The 17,624-nt window shown below is 37.9% G+C and overlaps 1 protein-coding gene across 1 annotated transcript in view; it reads left to right on the forward strand.

The window, feature by feature from the left end:
- Positions 1 to 10,145: 10,145 nt before the first annotated feature.
- LOC140237989 (histone-lysine N-methyltransferase 2C-like) overlaps positions 10,146 to 17,624 on the forward strand; it is a 64,733-nt gene continuing 57,254 nt past the window's right edge. Inside the window, exons 1-11 of the mRNA XM_072317918.1 lie at positions 10,146 to 10,231; positions 10,748 to 11,116; positions 11,817 to 12,038; positions 12,635 to 12,768; positions 13,274 to 13,383; positions 14,028 to 14,132; positions 14,726 to 14,783; positions 15,280 to 15,460; positions 15,764 to 15,878; positions 16,530 to 16,723; positions 17,247 to 17,407. Of these exons, the coding sequence (XP_072174019.1) occupies positions 10,146 to 10,231; positions 10,748 to 11,116; positions 11,817 to 12,038; positions 12,635 to 12,768; positions 13,274 to 13,383; positions 14,028 to 14,132; positions 14,726 to 14,783; positions 15,280 to 15,460; positions 15,764 to 15,878; positions 16,530 to 16,723; positions 17,247 to 17,407 (1,735 nt within the window). The remainder of the gene's footprint in view (positions 10,232 to 10,747; positions 11,117 to 11,816; positions 12,039 to 12,634; positions 12,769 to 13,273; positions 13,384 to 14,027; positions 14,133 to 14,725; positions 14,784 to 15,279; positions 15,461 to 15,763; positions 15,879 to 16,529; positions 16,724 to 17,246; positions 17,408 to 17,624) is intronic.

Consider the following 17,624-nt stretch of genomic DNA (forward strand, 5'->3'; position numbering starts at 1 on the left):
TTCTAAATCAAATCATATCAAAATGATGGAGGTTATGATCCATTTCGAACTCGCCTCAGGACTGCTCCCCCCCCCCCCCCATCTCCTTGCTGGAAAAAAAAAATCTACAATGTAAAGGGTTTTTAGTTGTGTCATTAATGTCCGACGTGTTTTTGTCTGCAACCATGTATCTCTGCACTTACTGTATAGGATTTTTCTGTATGATTTTAGGGGAATGCATATATTACAAGCTTTCTAGCTTCCCCTCCATTTTCAACATTATTTGATAAATACCATGTATCTAGGCTCCTTAATATATTGTGTTAGTATTACATTTTTTTACTCAACCGGCATGTAGAATATGATGGTATATTGATTCCTTGACGTTTACTGAACTTATATTGTAAAGACTTTTGTTGAGACAAAATGAAATATATAAGAAATTGTGTTCAACATCGTAAGGTTTATGAATATCAAATGCTCATATATGTAGGCCCCCTGTATATTGTAAATGACACCCAACATATTGCACATGCAACACTTCATGATATCGTAGGTTATACGGGACTGGAAATACAGTAAATTTGTTCTATATTTCCATGCATATGTTTTGCCATTCATATAGTACATAAGCATAGGAATGGCGGCCATTTTGAATAAAAGAATGAGCTTTAAATGTTAAATGAACCTATATGAAATGAAAATTCGCTTGCAAATGCAGATGGAGTAACTCTAGGAACAGAAATGTACAAAGTTTGGTGGAATAATTGGTCATATAATGCACATTATTGTGTTTATCACGGCCGAATTAGCATATCTGGCGGCCATTTTGGATTTTTGCATTTTGCCGAAAATGCTCAAGGTTACGCGAGTGGCATCAATCGGATTTGGAATCAGCACCCTCGAATTGACAAGAAACCATCAAAAAACATTGTATATATCAAAAAACAAGGTTGGGTGCCTTCTAGCCTGGACTAAAGCTGCAGTAGTCTTCTCATCCACAGATAGCAACATTGAAACTTCAAAAATTCACATCTATTGAACGGATTGTCCAATTTTCCTCAAACTTTTACCGATGTGTTCCATTGATATTGCTGCATTCTCTCAATCCTTATGTACAGCGTACAATGTATATGAAGGTGGACTTGTCCTTTAACTCGTGCAAACTACTACAGTGTGCTATACAAAGTACCAAGTATGTATTTGCCTACACTGTACATCTACACATGCAGGCACTTAAAGGTGCATGGTCCCGGTGTTTTAGTCAAATGTGTACGCGGGCGCACGGCGCAAGTTTCCTATAGAGACCTACGCTATCGACTTCTCTTTGGCGCTTACGCTTTAGCCCACTTTCCCGAGTCTGAAGAAGTCCGATTCACTGTAGTCAGTGGTCCGATCACAGTTCGGCTCATGAATCGGCTGAGGGGGATGACAGCTTTAGCAAACTTCTTTTGTGATGTCACTAACAAGCACATATGCACGCACCCTGGCATTACTACAGACTGCGCGATGCGCAAAGAAGACAACAAAGGCGACGCTACTTAGCAACACCTACGCACTTTACTCTTGTTGACAGCTCAACTTCGGTAATCTTCGTATCAATGCTAACGATGATCGGCATTGTCATCAACAGCGCCATCTACACTACCGGGACTATGCCCCTTTAATATGCAGAATGCACAGGTGTACATGTATTACATACTCCTAAGGTACCCCCTCGGGCCTGAAAGGAAACCAAAGCCAAATTTAAATGTGGATTGAGTGAAAGCAGCAATTAGTAGAACACATCAGTGAAAGTTTGAGTAAAATCAGACTATTGACTCAAAAGTTATGAATTTTTAATGTTTTGGTCCCAGGCATCATTGCTGGATATTGGAAGACTGCATGGTACTCATGATGTCATTCTGGACAACAATATGAAGAAAATATATTGAGAATTCCACATAATTTTTTTTTTCATGGAAAGTACATACGTACACATTCCATCGACTTGTTGCATACAATTGTTTAGGATAATATTCCCCTTCTTTCGTAAAGAGGTAAGTCAAGTGCTATTTTATTATGGTAGAAAAATGAAAACACTTGGGGTCAATGAAAATGCTCCTGAAATTTACAAATAAGATTGACCCCGAGGACAATTACCCCCTGGCTAAATACTGGCTAGTGATAAGGCTAGAGTAAAGATTAGGGTTAGAGTTAGGGTATAAGTTACATGTAGGTGTATAAGGTGTATAAGACGCAACCCGACTTTGGGACGTAAGAAAAACAAAATGATTAGCAATCGTAATGACAATTTGATGGTATGGTGCAAGAGACAACTTGGCCTGAGCAGACTTCCTTCTTTTGATATCCTTGCCCTGGCCCAATCCCATACGTACAATGTACAGTTGTACATGTGTACACTTCTCAGTTCAGTACAGGACTCCACGATCATGAATTTAATCACTCGCGAAATCGTCGAGAATTCCTGATTCGCGAAAATTTAGACTCGTGAAATATATGGCGTATACAGTAGTTTAGGATCTGCACCATTTTTGGGTTACAGCTGAGAATGATCTATAAATCAAAATTCAGTGAGGTAAATTGTACTTGTAGTACTGTAAAGGTAGAAGCACTTGCGGCATGAAACTATCACAATTTAGAACTAATGGCCTTTTTCGCGAAATGACACAAATTTGCGAATTGCCAACCATGAAAAAATTATGATTATGCTATCTTTATAGTAACGTGTTTGTATACAGGGATTTGTTGAGCCCACACTGCTGATCAATGTACACAAAAAAGAAAATGAATGTACACTACTAAACACATGTACTGTACTGTACTACATTATGACTTGTAAGATATTTGTACCACTATGTATAAAAATTGCTTATTATTTACATGTATGTACAATTTGTACAGTACAACATGTAGTTCTTGTTCATTGTTACTGAGCAAAAAGTTTTAATGATATCTGTAGTGTAGAAGTACTTTATCCTCTCCATGCTTTATGATGTCTTTGCTTTATTTTAATTTTTGTTGTTGTTGTTGATATAAACAGAGTTTGGAGTAGAACAAATAGTCCAAATGAAACACTCCCACATTATATCTAGGAATCCTGATTTGCTTGATGAATAAAGGAATGTTGCTGTTGTATGTGTTTTAAAGGGATGGTTAAGTTTTGGTTGAAATTAGGGATTCAGAATTGAACAATTAGAAGCCACTTATAAACTACTACGAAAAGAGCACATAATTCTTAGAGGACTTCAAAGTTTCTTTGAAAATTGGTTCAGAAATGGCTGAGATATCAAAAAAACAAAAAAAAACAAAACAAAACAAAAGTAAACCAAAGTGGTCATCATTTAAAAGGTGGGTCCCACCCTTTATCAGTGACCTCTTCGTTTTTGATGTCTCAGCCATTTCAAAACCAATTTTCATCAAATAAATGTTGAATTCCTTGTAGAATTGTATGTTTTTAAGAAGTTCCTCATTATTTTACAAAAATTTGGAAACCTGAAGGCCCATCTCAACCAAAACTATACCACCCCCTTACTGGGTTTGCTTTCATTGACTGTGTCATGCTTTGCAAGGATATGTATGATGTACTGTACGTGTACATGTAGATGGATGTGTGATGGCTTCAACCCTGGGCTACTAACTACCTTTCTGTCAAAGTCTAACAATTTTCTATAAATGCAATGCTGCCTGCTTATATTCTACATCTTTGTTTCTGCCTGATGACACACAACTACCTGTGTGTACAGCTTTAGGTGTCATCTACAATCTGTTCATTGTTACATCATAATTTATCATACATTGAATTTTTATGTCCATACAATTAGAGAATTATTACATAATATTAGTAGATGTACATGTACTTGTACATGTTTGTGATGAAATCATCAAAAATGCACTTACATTGTGTACAGTGTACAAATTACGTACAATCTACTGTATTTGCTGTTTACCTGGAATGATCATGAACTCATTCACCATGCAGTGTATGTGCACACAAAGTTGGTAGATACATACAATAGCAAGTAGTGTTTTGATTTTAAGCCAACAAAATGAGAAAAATATCTTGCAGCTTCATCATAATTTTATATTAGTATCAAATATACTTAGGAAGTACCCAGGTATGTTGAAAATACATATTTTGTGATGCTGGCAAAGGAAAACATGATGTGCATGACTTATGTATGACATGAGTATACACAAAAGTGTACCTACATTTGTACAGTATAAAATGTCTGGAGTGATACTGAATGACAGACCACATTGTACTACAACTGTAGAAAACAGTGTTCATTTTTTTTTCATATGTGACCCGCTACAACAAAATGGTCCTAAAGTCGCGCACGGTCGAATCCGTGAAAATCGAGTTTGAAGTTAGAGCATCAAAATTGGTCAAAACTTACAATTTTGTGAATTTGACATATTATTAGAGTCTGACATGTCTTCTAACATCTGTCGAAATTTTGAAGCCAAATGATGAAAGGAAAGACCAAAAATTTGAGTTTTTTTGGGCCATGTTTTTTTTTGGCGTTTCAACGAAGCAGAAACTGGTTCGAACGTTTGGATTGAGCGCCACACATAGGCTCCGCCCCTAACAACGACCAGAGTGATCTCATTGGTCAGTTTGCTGCTTGCCGCTAACCGAAGCGTGAAGCTCGCACACTGCCCAGTCGACTGGTGCGTGCGGGCGGGTTGCGCTCTGCCTAGCCGCTTCTCCTGACATCCTGGTCACTGATTGGTCGGTGAGGAGACCGCCGACGCTGTGTTTGAATGAGCATTTCGGGGGTTGCAGGGTTCGAAATTGGCAATGGTCCGCTGGCCATTGGCCACCCAAAATCACATCGGACTAGCTAAAAATCATAAAATTCTGAAGTTACTAGTCCGTCTGGCTAGCCAAAATATTGCGTCTGTCAAAATTGATTCTAAGTAGTCCGCCTGGCTAGTTAAAAAAAAAAGTTAAGTGCGACCCCTGGGTTGCTAGGGCTTAACTTCTATTGTCCGGAGGTGAATACTGACTTGCGTGTCTCTTGATTGTGATTGCGTCGCAAGGACAACTTTTAGGGCGCTTTTCTCGAAACAGTGATTTCCCAGACGTCTTGACATGCTCTCTTTTAAACATCGATATCTCCGCAACCGATTATTTTTATAAGACGTGTTATATATCAATTTAAAGCAGAAAGATTGGGGAATTGTGTCACGCAATTTTCAAATAATCGACCCTGCCCGACTTTAGGATCATTTTGTTGTAGCGGGTCACATATATTTTTCCTGCTAAATCTTATTTATCAGCTTCTTGTCCTTCTGAATTGCTTCTTCTAGACTTGTTTTAATATCATTTTCTGTTTCAACCACGTTTACAAATAACAATGAAGCAATTATGATACTTTTGTTTTAATACCATATCAACCGACCTTAAAGGGATGGTATAATATTGGTGGAGACGAGAATTAGGCTTTTAACTTTTTGCGAGATACCAAGAAACCACTTATGAAATAGTACAGAGCATACCATTCTAAGAGGAATTCAAAGTTTATTTGATGAAAGTTGGTTTTTGTATCGCTGTGACATCCAAAAACAGAGTAAAACAAAGTACCGGTAGTCATAATAAAAGATGGGTCCCAACTTTTATTAGGATTGCTCTGTTTTGGATATCTCGGCCATTTCAAAACCAATTTTCATTAAATAAACGTTGAATTCCTCTTGGAATTACATGCTCTTTCACATTTCATAAGAGGTTTCTCATTATCTCAACAAAAATGTTAGAAACCTGAAGTTAGGTCTCAACCAAAACTATTCCCTTTAAACTATCTGGGATGATTATGACAACTTTCATTTGAAGATGCCCTTCACAAGGAAATATTAAAGTAAAATTACTGGCTTATAAATTATACAATAATAATAAGATGATACATTGTGATTTTTATAGTTAGGCCTTGAACCTTACAAATGTACATGTGCCCTGTAAACAAAGTTTTAGTTGTCCCGACAATCAAAAATGGCTTAATTTACTACGGCACAGAAACTACCAGAGAAGTTTGAGCTCTGCTAAAAATGTTCTAAATTGTATACATTTACAATGTACTGTGTATCCAAGCTCAAGGACAATTCTAGAACAGTTTGTGTGGCATTGTCTAGACGGTGCTACATGTACCATGTGTGATACATGATGTACATTTAATTCTTTTATGGTCTTTTAGCATATAACACTGTACTTTATTTTCTGAAGATCTTGCAATATGGCATTTTGCATCTATATTTTATATGAAAAGTTATATGTAGCTTTTGCAGTGTCATCAGTCTTTTATACTTTCAGTATTTAATGGAACTCTAATTCCCTCTTTGCATATTACATGCTAGATTTTGTCTGATCGGCTGCTATTCACACCCTTTCATCGCTTTTACACCATCACACCTGTACCACGCCATTATCATGCTGTAATAAATACCCTAGCTCTCCAAGTAAGCTCTCTGTGCTGGTCCACTAACCAATCACTGGAGCAGATTCAGAGAGAATGTCAGGTGAGAATTGCATGTCTAGTCTATCGTGACTTGATATGTGAGAGTGTACTGTACACGCCCTATATTTTGTGCTGATTTTATTACCACAAATGCAATGTACATACATTGTCTCCAAGGTCATGATGTCACTAACTTTGCTTCTTGAAAAGCAATGATACTTTCTTCTTCTCATTGCATTGCCATTGCTATGAATTGCAAATCTAACCACTCGCAAAATTGTTGATCCAAAATTTTTATCTGCAAAATAATATGGCCCCAAAATGTATGGTGCTTACAGTATCCTATGTATAGTATATGTATGAAATGTGTACCTCATCTAAATGTCACAGTTGTATGTGCATTTGTTTTTATCGATCATGGAACATACACTGTACACATTGTATATATGTATGTCATGTAACTTCACTTACATGTACATTGTACATACTCCTAGAAGAGGAGGGTTTTTTTTTTTTTTTGTCCTTTTAAGAATGCTTTTCCTTTTCTCCTGTCCTACTGAAATATAGGAATGGCAAATCTCTTTTTCTTTTTCTGCAGTGTCCAAATATCTTGATTTTTTTGTTATATTTTCCACAGCAATAACAAATATAAAAAGATGGAGGCAATCCATTTTCATACACAATAAATGGTATGATGTACAGTACAGTGGAGTGAAAACAAAACTTGCTCCACAGCAGAGACAGTCACTTATGAATTTGTTCAATAAATCCTTTGTCATTTGGTACCTGCAGTAACATACCAGGTACTGTAAAAGCTGTCATTTTCACATACAAATATCTTTGCGAATAATGAGGAGGCCACTGAAATTTTCACAAGATTTTTTTTTTTTTTTTCACAATTTACGCTGAGGTTATCATAAGTGCACTAATGACTGTAAATTTAATGCGATCAAGATAGGTGGTGATATTTTTGCATGTTACATGCAAAAATATCACCACCTATGTTATCATAGTCATACACTAGATCCTGTGATATCTGTCGTGTACTGTACAATACTACTGTACATATTATTTTTGAAAATTTTTTCCCCACATGGTAGAAATATACATCATGTACATCATTGGAATACTTGACACACAAACATCAGTTGTGCCCAACATGTTCATGTCATATCAATCTGACATCTACATTTATGTACATGCAAATCTTTTCAAGGTATACATTTGTGCACTATAGCATTTGTAAACAGATTTATCAAATACATACATGTACATACATACACCTGTGGCTTGTGGCACAGGCGTAGAAAAGGATAATTTTCCCACTTGAATTCCTTAAAGTGTATAAAGATCCCATATTTTTTAGTAAAATCAGAGAAACAGATTTGTAGTACTATTACTGCTGTCTGACAGAGGATGTAATGGTTACAGAATTGTACAGTTTCATTGACTTTTCAATGAATAGTGATACATTGTACAAATGTTTGTTGTATCTGGGTTGCATTCTCATGTAAATTTGAAAGGGAGATAAGTCATCACCACATTACTCTCATTAGTTTGTGAGCAAGAAGTATCTTTAAGCACTTTTTGTTGTTGTTGATGATGTACAGTAGTAACTACACCCCCTTGCCCCTGAGAGTCATCATAGCCAGTTACTACCACACTACAATAATTTGATGCACAGAACATACCTTGTACTTGTTGAATTACATGTACATAATTTGCAAATTACCCATTGAAGATTAGGGTTAAGAGTACCAGGAAACTTAAGTAATTATGACATCACCTCCTCTAAGTTGCATTAAGTTGCTTGTGACCACCATCACTACTTTATGAATACATGTAAAAATCACTACATCCTTTACTGTATGTAATCTGATGTAACCTTTCCCATTCTGTGTGTTCCATTTACACTTTTATCAAATTTAATTTGAATATGGACCAGAGTTGCACTTTAGATTCTATACTCTGTACCAGCTCGTTTAGGCATTTATAATTTGTATTTCAGAGGGCAATATGGCATTAAACATGATTAAAATGTTTGCTGAAATACATGTGGAGACAAATAGAAGGAAGGAAAGTGGTGGACTACAATGTGTACTTGTTGTCATCCAGATACACATGTACACCTGTACAATGTATGTCAAACTAAATGCATTTATGAAAGCAATGCAGTGCCTCCAAAAATCTGACTTTCATTTTGTTACAAAATTTGTCTCATTAGAGAGCATTGAGGGGTATAATGTCAAAAAGATTACAAGAATCTAAAGTCAACATGCAACATTGTACACATGTACAGTAGTTATGTGCATGTACAATGAACACTGTGAACGTACAAATATAGGGTGTAGCAGTTAAATATAAAACAAATGAATTTTTAAAACACTTTACATTTAGTCTCATGCATCCATTGTTGTCTGTTATATTTCTTTATCATAGGAATGGGGCAGAATGATCACAAAACTGTAGAACAGTGCACTGTGTTAAGTCAGGCAAATTGAACAATACAATGTAACTGATGTGAGATTTACATATATTCATGTATATCTCTGTACACTGTATTTTTTTTTTTCTTGTAGTGACACAATGCTGGCATTGCCCTGAATTGTGAATCCACAGCATTACACATTACTCAATTATACTGTTGTAGCCATCAGTCAGTGTCGTCATCTTCATCAGTCGCTGTCAACAGTAAACCTGTTAACTAAGCATTTTAGAGCAGGTACACATTTCCTAATATATTGCTGGCATAGCTTTTGCAAACTGATAAAACTTCATTGAAACTCACTTCATAAAACACGCTGCTTATTGCAAAAAGACATGCAATGTAACATGTACATTGTAAATAAGGGATTGATTCTTTTATGCAAAAGGTTTAAGAAACAGTAGTGTACTAAGATTATGATAAAAACTTCAAACAGTAAAACTAATTTTATTAAAGTGTGAGCACATCTTCCAAGAAGTTTTGAAGTATCAAAAAGAAAATCTTTTCTACCTATTTCCAAATGTCATGGAAATGACAAATTTGAGGAACAAAATAAGTTTATTGATAGGATAACAAGCTTGTTGCCAATCATGTCAGATTATGTCATATGTACAATTAGATGTTCATTTTGCATATCATCTTGTCTTATGCCAATAAAATCCTGATGTATCAGCATATTTTCTGACTTTGCACGTATTGGAAATTCTTGCTCTGTAGGACGCAGGCGAAGACTTGGCCCCAAGCCAGAACCTGAGGTAAGTCCTGCTTGTGTGTTTTCATTACAATCATTGAAAATAGGCCGTACATCCTTAATAACTCGAGGGACCCATTTTCACTTGTACAACAATTTGTTCAATACGGAGTGCAGGGTATTCCTTCCTCCCCCTCCTGCTCATGTCATCCCATCTAGCCAGATTAAAGTTATTTTGTTAATAGACTTATTCAGCAGTGTACATAGCACAATTTGTACTCAGCACATCTTGTACTCTTTTTGGGAACAAGAATTTAGGAAGTCACTTAATCATTACCGGATATTGCTCTTCTGCATACGAGGCTGTGGAAAAGAACTCATCCCGTACAGTACATGCGCTCTACAAAACTTCACACCTTGATGATGAAAATAATCATAAAGGCCAGGATTTATGTCAAGAAAGAGAGAAGTTGTGTAATCTGATTCCAACTCTTCATGTTTTCAGTGGATTGTCGACTTTCCATTTCAGGTCCCGATGGACGTGGAGATTCCACAACGTAGAGGACGGGGACGGCCAAAACGTGAGACGTATGCCATCAATGAAAGACGAAGGGGTCTGAGGTGAGTGCTTCCACTACATTTACCACCTACCGTCGTGAATCTAATCTAATACTCTAGTTACTTCTGTTAGTGTTCTTCAAAGGTCTCTTTGATATTTTTTGATGTTGTTGTACATTTTCAACAGGACACAACAAATTGATGTTTGTTTGTTGTGGTGATATTTAACAAGTATTCGGAAAATATGAAATATATGTAAAGAATCTGGGTATACAGGAACTGCAGTTTGAGTGTTTATAAGGAGTGAATAGTGGCTGAATTGTCAATGACTACTCTTAAAAGTAGAATGAGTGCAAAACACAATACTGATGGGTCATTCCATGCATACAGAATAAATTGAATTCATGGACTTTGAACAACTCTATGCTTAAAAATCAATAAAGCAGTCAAGCATTTTTCATTAAGGAATTTTATCAGGTTTACAGGTTTTCTGATAAGTGAGCAGGAGTGAGGAAACATGAAATTTATGAGGACAGCTTGTGAGCTGCAAACCCTGTTTACTTTTCACATCTTCTGTAGATTGGAGGGTACAGGGGATGACGAGCCAACAGATCTTGCAATAAACATGGAAACAACTCCGGCCGGGCCAGAGGCGGACGCCTCCCCGGCCCCCAAACAAATTATGGATGACGAGCCACTGGACGATGACCCCGGAGACGTGTCCAATGTGGGGGATGATGCAGAACAACTTGTAGAGAGGACTTCTAGTGACCAGTCACTGGTCAAATCTTTGGACTCGTACAGTGCTGCAACAGACAGTGGGGTGACCTCGCCTGAACTGAGCAATAGGGGGGTCAGCCCTGGCCACCTGGGCCAGGGAGGTTATGGGATGGTTGTTACAGATGGGAACCAGTATGAGGGGGACATGATGGAAGTGTGTAATAATGGGTAAGTTGCAACATTTTGTGCCTTTTGTGTGTATTCTTCTTTCTTTGTTTTGTGGTGTTGATGTTGTTTTTTAATCAATCACTACTTACTGCAAAGGAAGCCAAAGGTATCATAGTTTTTGACTGTTTGGCTAGTTCAGTGAATTGTGAACACAGTGATTTCTCAGTGGATGGACATGTTCAGTCATGCCAAATGAGTGGATTGCAAGTGAAAAATCACAGATTAAGTAATGTGTATCACTGTATGGATTTAGATTAGCCTGGTAAACCCCACATGCTTATTTCATTTGCAGGATATTTAAAGAAATCATGGCAAATATAGTGCAGTCATACACACTTCAGGAAGAGGCACTGCATTGATTTAACAAATTTTTGAACATTGAACTATAAAGATCACATTTCCAGTATTCTTGCCAGGCCAGTATGTTATATTTATAGGGAGAGGGGAATTATCCAGGGAACTGCAGCTGACCTTCAAGATGAAATAATGCATGTTAAGGAGGAAATTGTGTACACATGAATATTTCAAAGAAGATGCTTAAAGCCTATCTGGTGATAGCTCATTGAAGAAATATACACTACATGCCCCGACATGGATAAACTGTTTACAGAAAAAGGACAGCCATATGTTGACCAGTCTTTTGAATTTGGTAACTGGGCAGAACTAACGAAATCAATTTTCATCACGCATCCTATTCCAGTAGCAGTGAGCCCTCTTGCTCGCTGTGCTGCTGCGGTGAACGCAGCCTGTTGGGACAGGGGGACCTGCTGCGCTTTGACCCTACCCCGGGATTCAATCCCTTCCGGAAGCCCTTGCCCCGCCCGAAGAGAAACCATGACGACGACACAGCATACAGTCCTCATGAGAGGAGTCAGAAGCACCTCACATGGCGTAGAGCGCGGGGTCCTCCTAAGTCACAGAGGTAACAACACTGTGTGATTCCAATCACTGTTACATACAAAGAAAAACTTCTCATTCTTATCCCACACATAAATAGCTCCATATACCTTGCTAACAGCAGTTAGCAAGGTACAAACACGATAGTCTTGTAAAGAAGCCCAAATTTTCCAATGTCTATCCACTTTTAATAATTGCTGTATTGTTGATAGTACCACTCAAGTGGAGATGGAAATTTTATGATTCATGTGTCAACACATGACTGTTTGTCCACATTTCATGCAGTTCATCCTTGCTACTCTAAACTTATGTCTTTGATGAAGCTTATTTTGATGTCACCAAGGTTATTTTTCATATAGAAGATCAAATCTGTGAGATATTGCTGATACTTTCAGAGACATATTTGTTTTTAAAAGATTAAACAAATATTCTTTGATGATTGAAGTGTTTTATAAAAAAAAAAAAAGAGAATCATCATGAAGACGCAATCTCAAGACACTCAAGATTCATACTTTGATTGCAAAAGCATAATGATTTTTACTTCACCATCGTTTATTGTGGATTATTTTTTGAAGACTCCACAATAACGCTTTCCCCTCACTCTGCTCTATCGCCCTGAAGCAGGGACAGGAGTAAATCACCACGGCGAACCAACCCTGACTCCATCAAGGACCCATCTCTTGAGGGCATGGATGAGCTCAGCCATGTAGGTCATGCGGAGGAACCCGATCTACATACTCTGTTTGAACCATCAGGTAAATTTCAGACATACAAGCACGTTATATATTAATTTTTGATTATTTCCCCCCCCCCTTTTTTTTTGGGGGGGGGGGGTTGGGGGAGGGCAGTGAGCTGAAGAAGATGAGCCATTTCATTTCCATGAAAAGAAGAAAGCCTTGTATCAATTAAATCAAAATTTAGGTCTCAGGAAATCAACTTTGCTCAAGTCAGCATCACTTTGCAAATATATAGTTCATCAGTATTGTAGGTATATATTTCAGTGAGTCGTGTTGTATCAAAGCTCTGTCTGTACAAATATGTACAGCCTCTGATGAGATGAATGTCAGTAGAATGTATTGAATGACTAGTTCTCTTTTCAGTGGCATATACAACCATTTGCAAATCTGTATAATATATGGCTGTTTATGTAATATTAGCTCTCCAATCCCCCCAAAAAAGTATATCCTGTGATCAAACATCCCAAACATATTGGATTTCAGTCATCCATGTACGTCTTGTCATTCACTCTATGCACCACAGGTCACACAACAGCGCATCATTGCTGTGCTGCATGGTCAGATGGTGTGTGCCAAAACGAAAACTTTCAACTCCTGAATGTGGATAAAGCTGTGTTCTCAGGTATCACTCAGGTAAGTGTCTGCCGCAGTAGAATCCTCTCTCCTCTCTGTTTTTTCCTCTTGTACACAATGCAGGACAGCCATATTTCTTCACAGTCTGGCAGGACATTTGCTGAAATGGCAATACTAAATCGTAACATCATCTGAAGTTAAAAATCTTGCTGATTTTGTTTTCTTTTTCATGTTTCTCTTCTTTGTTATGTACATTTAAATGCAGTGTTTGTGTGAAGTTAGGAAGGATTTACTTTGTACTTAGTTGTACTCAGTGTTAAGCTGCTGATACATCAGATGATGTTGACCAAAGTGTGATGTTACAAATCCAAATGCCCCCATATCACAGGCGTCCAAAAACATTGTTGGGCTGGTTAACTGTAAGCAATCTACCTGTTCATTTCATTAGACATTTGACCCTTTGCCCAAGTTATCTTGTGCAAAAAATAATTTTGATAACATACAATGACATAATCACTCAAGTTTGTATTAAAAGCACATTCTAACACTACAGGATCTCAGTGGTCTCAGAAATGTGTGAAATGTAGGGATACACTAATAGAGGGGCGTCCCTGCAACGCCCATGCTGGTCTGCACTCACATTTCATTGGGGGTCGTGATACTGAAGTTTTATGTCACTACTCTTATCTTTGTCCATCATGCAGCACTGCAGTTACTGTCACAGGTTTGGAGCAACCATCCACTGTGTAGAGCAAGGCTGCAATAGAGTATATCACTACCCATGTGCTGCAAGTAGTGGTTCCTTTCAGGTGAGATTCCTTTGCACTCTGTACTCATGTTTGTAAGATACCAGCCAACTCTTCAACCCTCCACAAGTTGAATCTATTTGGCGCGGAGCGTACGCCATGACTGGGGCAATATTCAACTAACAAAATACACTTCTAACACATTTTTCGTAGTTTGGCCAGGCAAGGTATTACTCATGCGACTTTGACTCATGCAAGATGACTGTAATATTTTATGTTGCTTTTACCTTGGAATGATATGAGTAATAGATCCTTACATGTGCCTACTATGAAGCCCTCTATTGTGCATGCCAAATGCGAGGTCAACTAGTTTGTTTTCAAAGTGGTGATATTAGCTGTCAAGATGAAATATGTGACTATGTTTCCTGCATGGCTGCACCTATGTGAAGAGTGTTGACGAGTTGTCAATTTGAAGCTAGGGATGCATGGATGTGACTTCAAATCCCACTGTGAATAGGGATTTAATGACATGGCCTGTTCCATTGAAGGAAATCTATTTTACGCTGTATCAGAGATGTGTATCTCCCTGAACCTATTCACACAGAGAAATATGTTGATCATTAATGTCATTACTAAATTCTTTTGTTGCGGAACAGGGTATCAAGTCACTCATTCTCTTATGTCCTGAACATCTGGATCTAGCAGAAGAGAGAGGTGAGTTTCTTATGCATCATCCCCATCTGCCAAAAGTGAAATACATGAATGGGTTGACTTTTCACAACAGATACAGTGCACTCCTGTTATAACTAACATGGTTATAACAAAATTCTGGTAACAACAAAGGAAAATTTCAGGCCGCCACATTATCTACTCTATGTATTTTTATTGTTTAAATTTGATCAATTATGACAAAATTTTGATAAAACGAAAGAAAACTGCTGGTCCCACAGACTTCATTGTAACGAGAGTCCACTGTATGCATTTATTTTAAACAGTTCTACAAAGTTTATATCCATCCTGTGAATGATAAATTCTTCATATTCATTTACCAATATTTGTCGCACTGTGGTTCATGCCATTAATGGACCCCCCCCCCCAAAAAAAAACAAACAACAACAACAACAACCAAAAAACAAATGAATAAAAACCTTAACAGTATCCTGCCAAGTGTATATTTGCAATGCCCTGTGACTTGTCCTGTACCTTACAGTTGAAATGGAGGAGTTAGAATGTGCCATTTGTGACCTTCCGGGCAACCTGTCCGAGTCGCTGTTCTGCACCAGCTGTGGCCAGCACTACCATGGTTCTTGCCTGGATCCCACGGTATCTATCGATCCCATCGTCCGAGCTGGGTGGCAGTGCCCAAACTGCAAGATCTGTCAGACGTGCAGGTAAAGGAAGACACCTCCAATTTCAGAATGCATAACATGTTTTGAATTTAATACTTCGTTTTTTCAGTAAGTCTCTTTACTATGTGAGATGAAATTCAAATCAATAAACTTCCCTTCTATCAAATGATTTGTAAAAAGAGCAAGTGACTTGGTAAGATCAGATTAAAGCTTGATACTGGTAGTCCTCTAGGCTACATTTGAAAAGGAAGTTAATTAATGTGTGTTGCTCATATCAAGACCCATCGTTGCATAATGTGTATGATGTGACTGCAATGAAGTCTCAACTTATTAACAACATTGCAGGCAACCTGGGGATGACAACAAGATGCTGGTGTGCGACACCTGTGACAAGGGCTACCACACCTTCTGTCTCAAGCCAGCTATGATCACCATTCCAAAGAATGGGTGGAAATGCAAAGTAAGTTGGATGTAGTTTTCCCCCATTCTGTGTCCCTCTATATGTTGATTGTTAAAACCTGTATTGCTGCAGTATGTCATCTACTGTGTGTGGAGTATGTTTCATGAAATTTTAGCAATTTGCCAAAGAATATTGCATCCCATTGTAGAAATGCTTTGTACATTTATTTTGCTTTTTTGTTGTTGAAAGTATATATTTCTTTTCCATTCTGCCAAAATGGTCTTTGATCTCAAATTCATTTACTTGTGAAATTGTCTAACAAATTTCAATTCATGAAATATATGACGTATACAGTATACTTTTTAAGATATCAAGTTATGTTTATCTTCTGATATATTACATCTGTATATTTTGTGTCTGGTTGACATCCTCTAGCCCTAGATTGATGCACTTAAGTCTCATAAACTTTTGTGTACTGGAGTTGCAGAGTGTCAGATAAAGTGTACTCAGTATTAGTGTATCCCTCTGTGTCTTTCCAAGATCTGTATACAAATGAAACATATTTTAGAGACTTAAAGTTGAAAAGTGTCGAATAGTGAGCGAGTCATGGCAAAATTTCTGTCTTTTTCTTACGTATCTTACAGGACTGCAAAGTAGTTCACAATACCATTTACCAAGTCCAACTGTAATTGCTTTTGTGTTATTTCACAGAACTGTCGGGTGTGCACGGATTGTGGGGCAAGAACGCCCGGAAATGGTCCCAGCTCACGGTGGCACCACAACTACACCGTATGTGACAGTTGCTATCAACAGCGCAATAAGGGCTACTGCTGCCCAATCTGTGGGAAGGCGTACCGCCACCATACTACGCACAAAGTCATGGTTCAGTGTCACCTTTGTAGTAGGTGTGTAATGCCCGCCCAATTGATACACTTTGGTTGGAAAATATGAGGGGAGTGCTGCTGTTTAAATGAGCGACTTCCACTGTTCAGATGTGTATTACGAGTTTCAACTGATGATTAAGATGTCTAAAGTGAACGTTTACAGCTGTGTAGAAGTTTGTTATGAATATTCCCTGCTGCTTTGATGTGAGGTGTGAATAGAGATTTGTCATACCTACTGTGCTCCAAGTGTGAAATAATTTTTGCCACCAATGTAGTACATTAAACTTCTGACTCCTGCCTGTAAGGCAGTCTGATTTGTTAGCAAGCCATCTTCCCCAGCTATTTCATGTGGCATGGGTGTACATCACATGAAGTATACCTGTTTGAATGTACTGGATCAAATTATAATCACTGGTGTGTGCAAGTTGTAAGTAGAAAATTTCAAGTCTTTAATGGTGTCAACAATTGATTTTTGTTTTGTTTTTAGTGTTGTCCTGCCTTCAGTGTTACATTCGTACTTTTGCCTCCTGTCCATGCTTTGTAGATATGTGCATGCTGAATGTGAAGATAGGACGATCGTCAGCAACTACCAGCAGATGAAGGCTGCAGGTCAGCCCACGCCGTACAAGTGTCCCGAATGCCGCATCAGACCACACAAGGCAGGTGAATTGGAGAGGCGGCGGTCGGCAAGTCCACTTGACGAAGGTATGGCCATTTTACTCACATTCTGACTTTCTACAACACACACACACACACACACTCACATACACACAGACCAAATGACATGCAACTATGACAAGCATTAAGTGTTGTGATTGTGTAGATGGATGTGGTTAATGTGGTTTGATCTTGTGTTTTGTTTTGTTTCAGAGAAAATGTTCAAATAGCAATATTGCCCTGTGAAAGTGAAAGGGAAGTGCAC

The sequence above is a fragment of the Diadema setosum genome, chromosome 14 (genome assembly GCF_964275005.1).
Source record: "Diadema setosum chromosome 14, eeDiaSeto1, whole genome shotgun sequence".
NCBI lineage: Eukaryota > Metazoa > Echinodermata > Echinoidea > Diadematoida > Diadematidae > Diadema > Diadema setosum.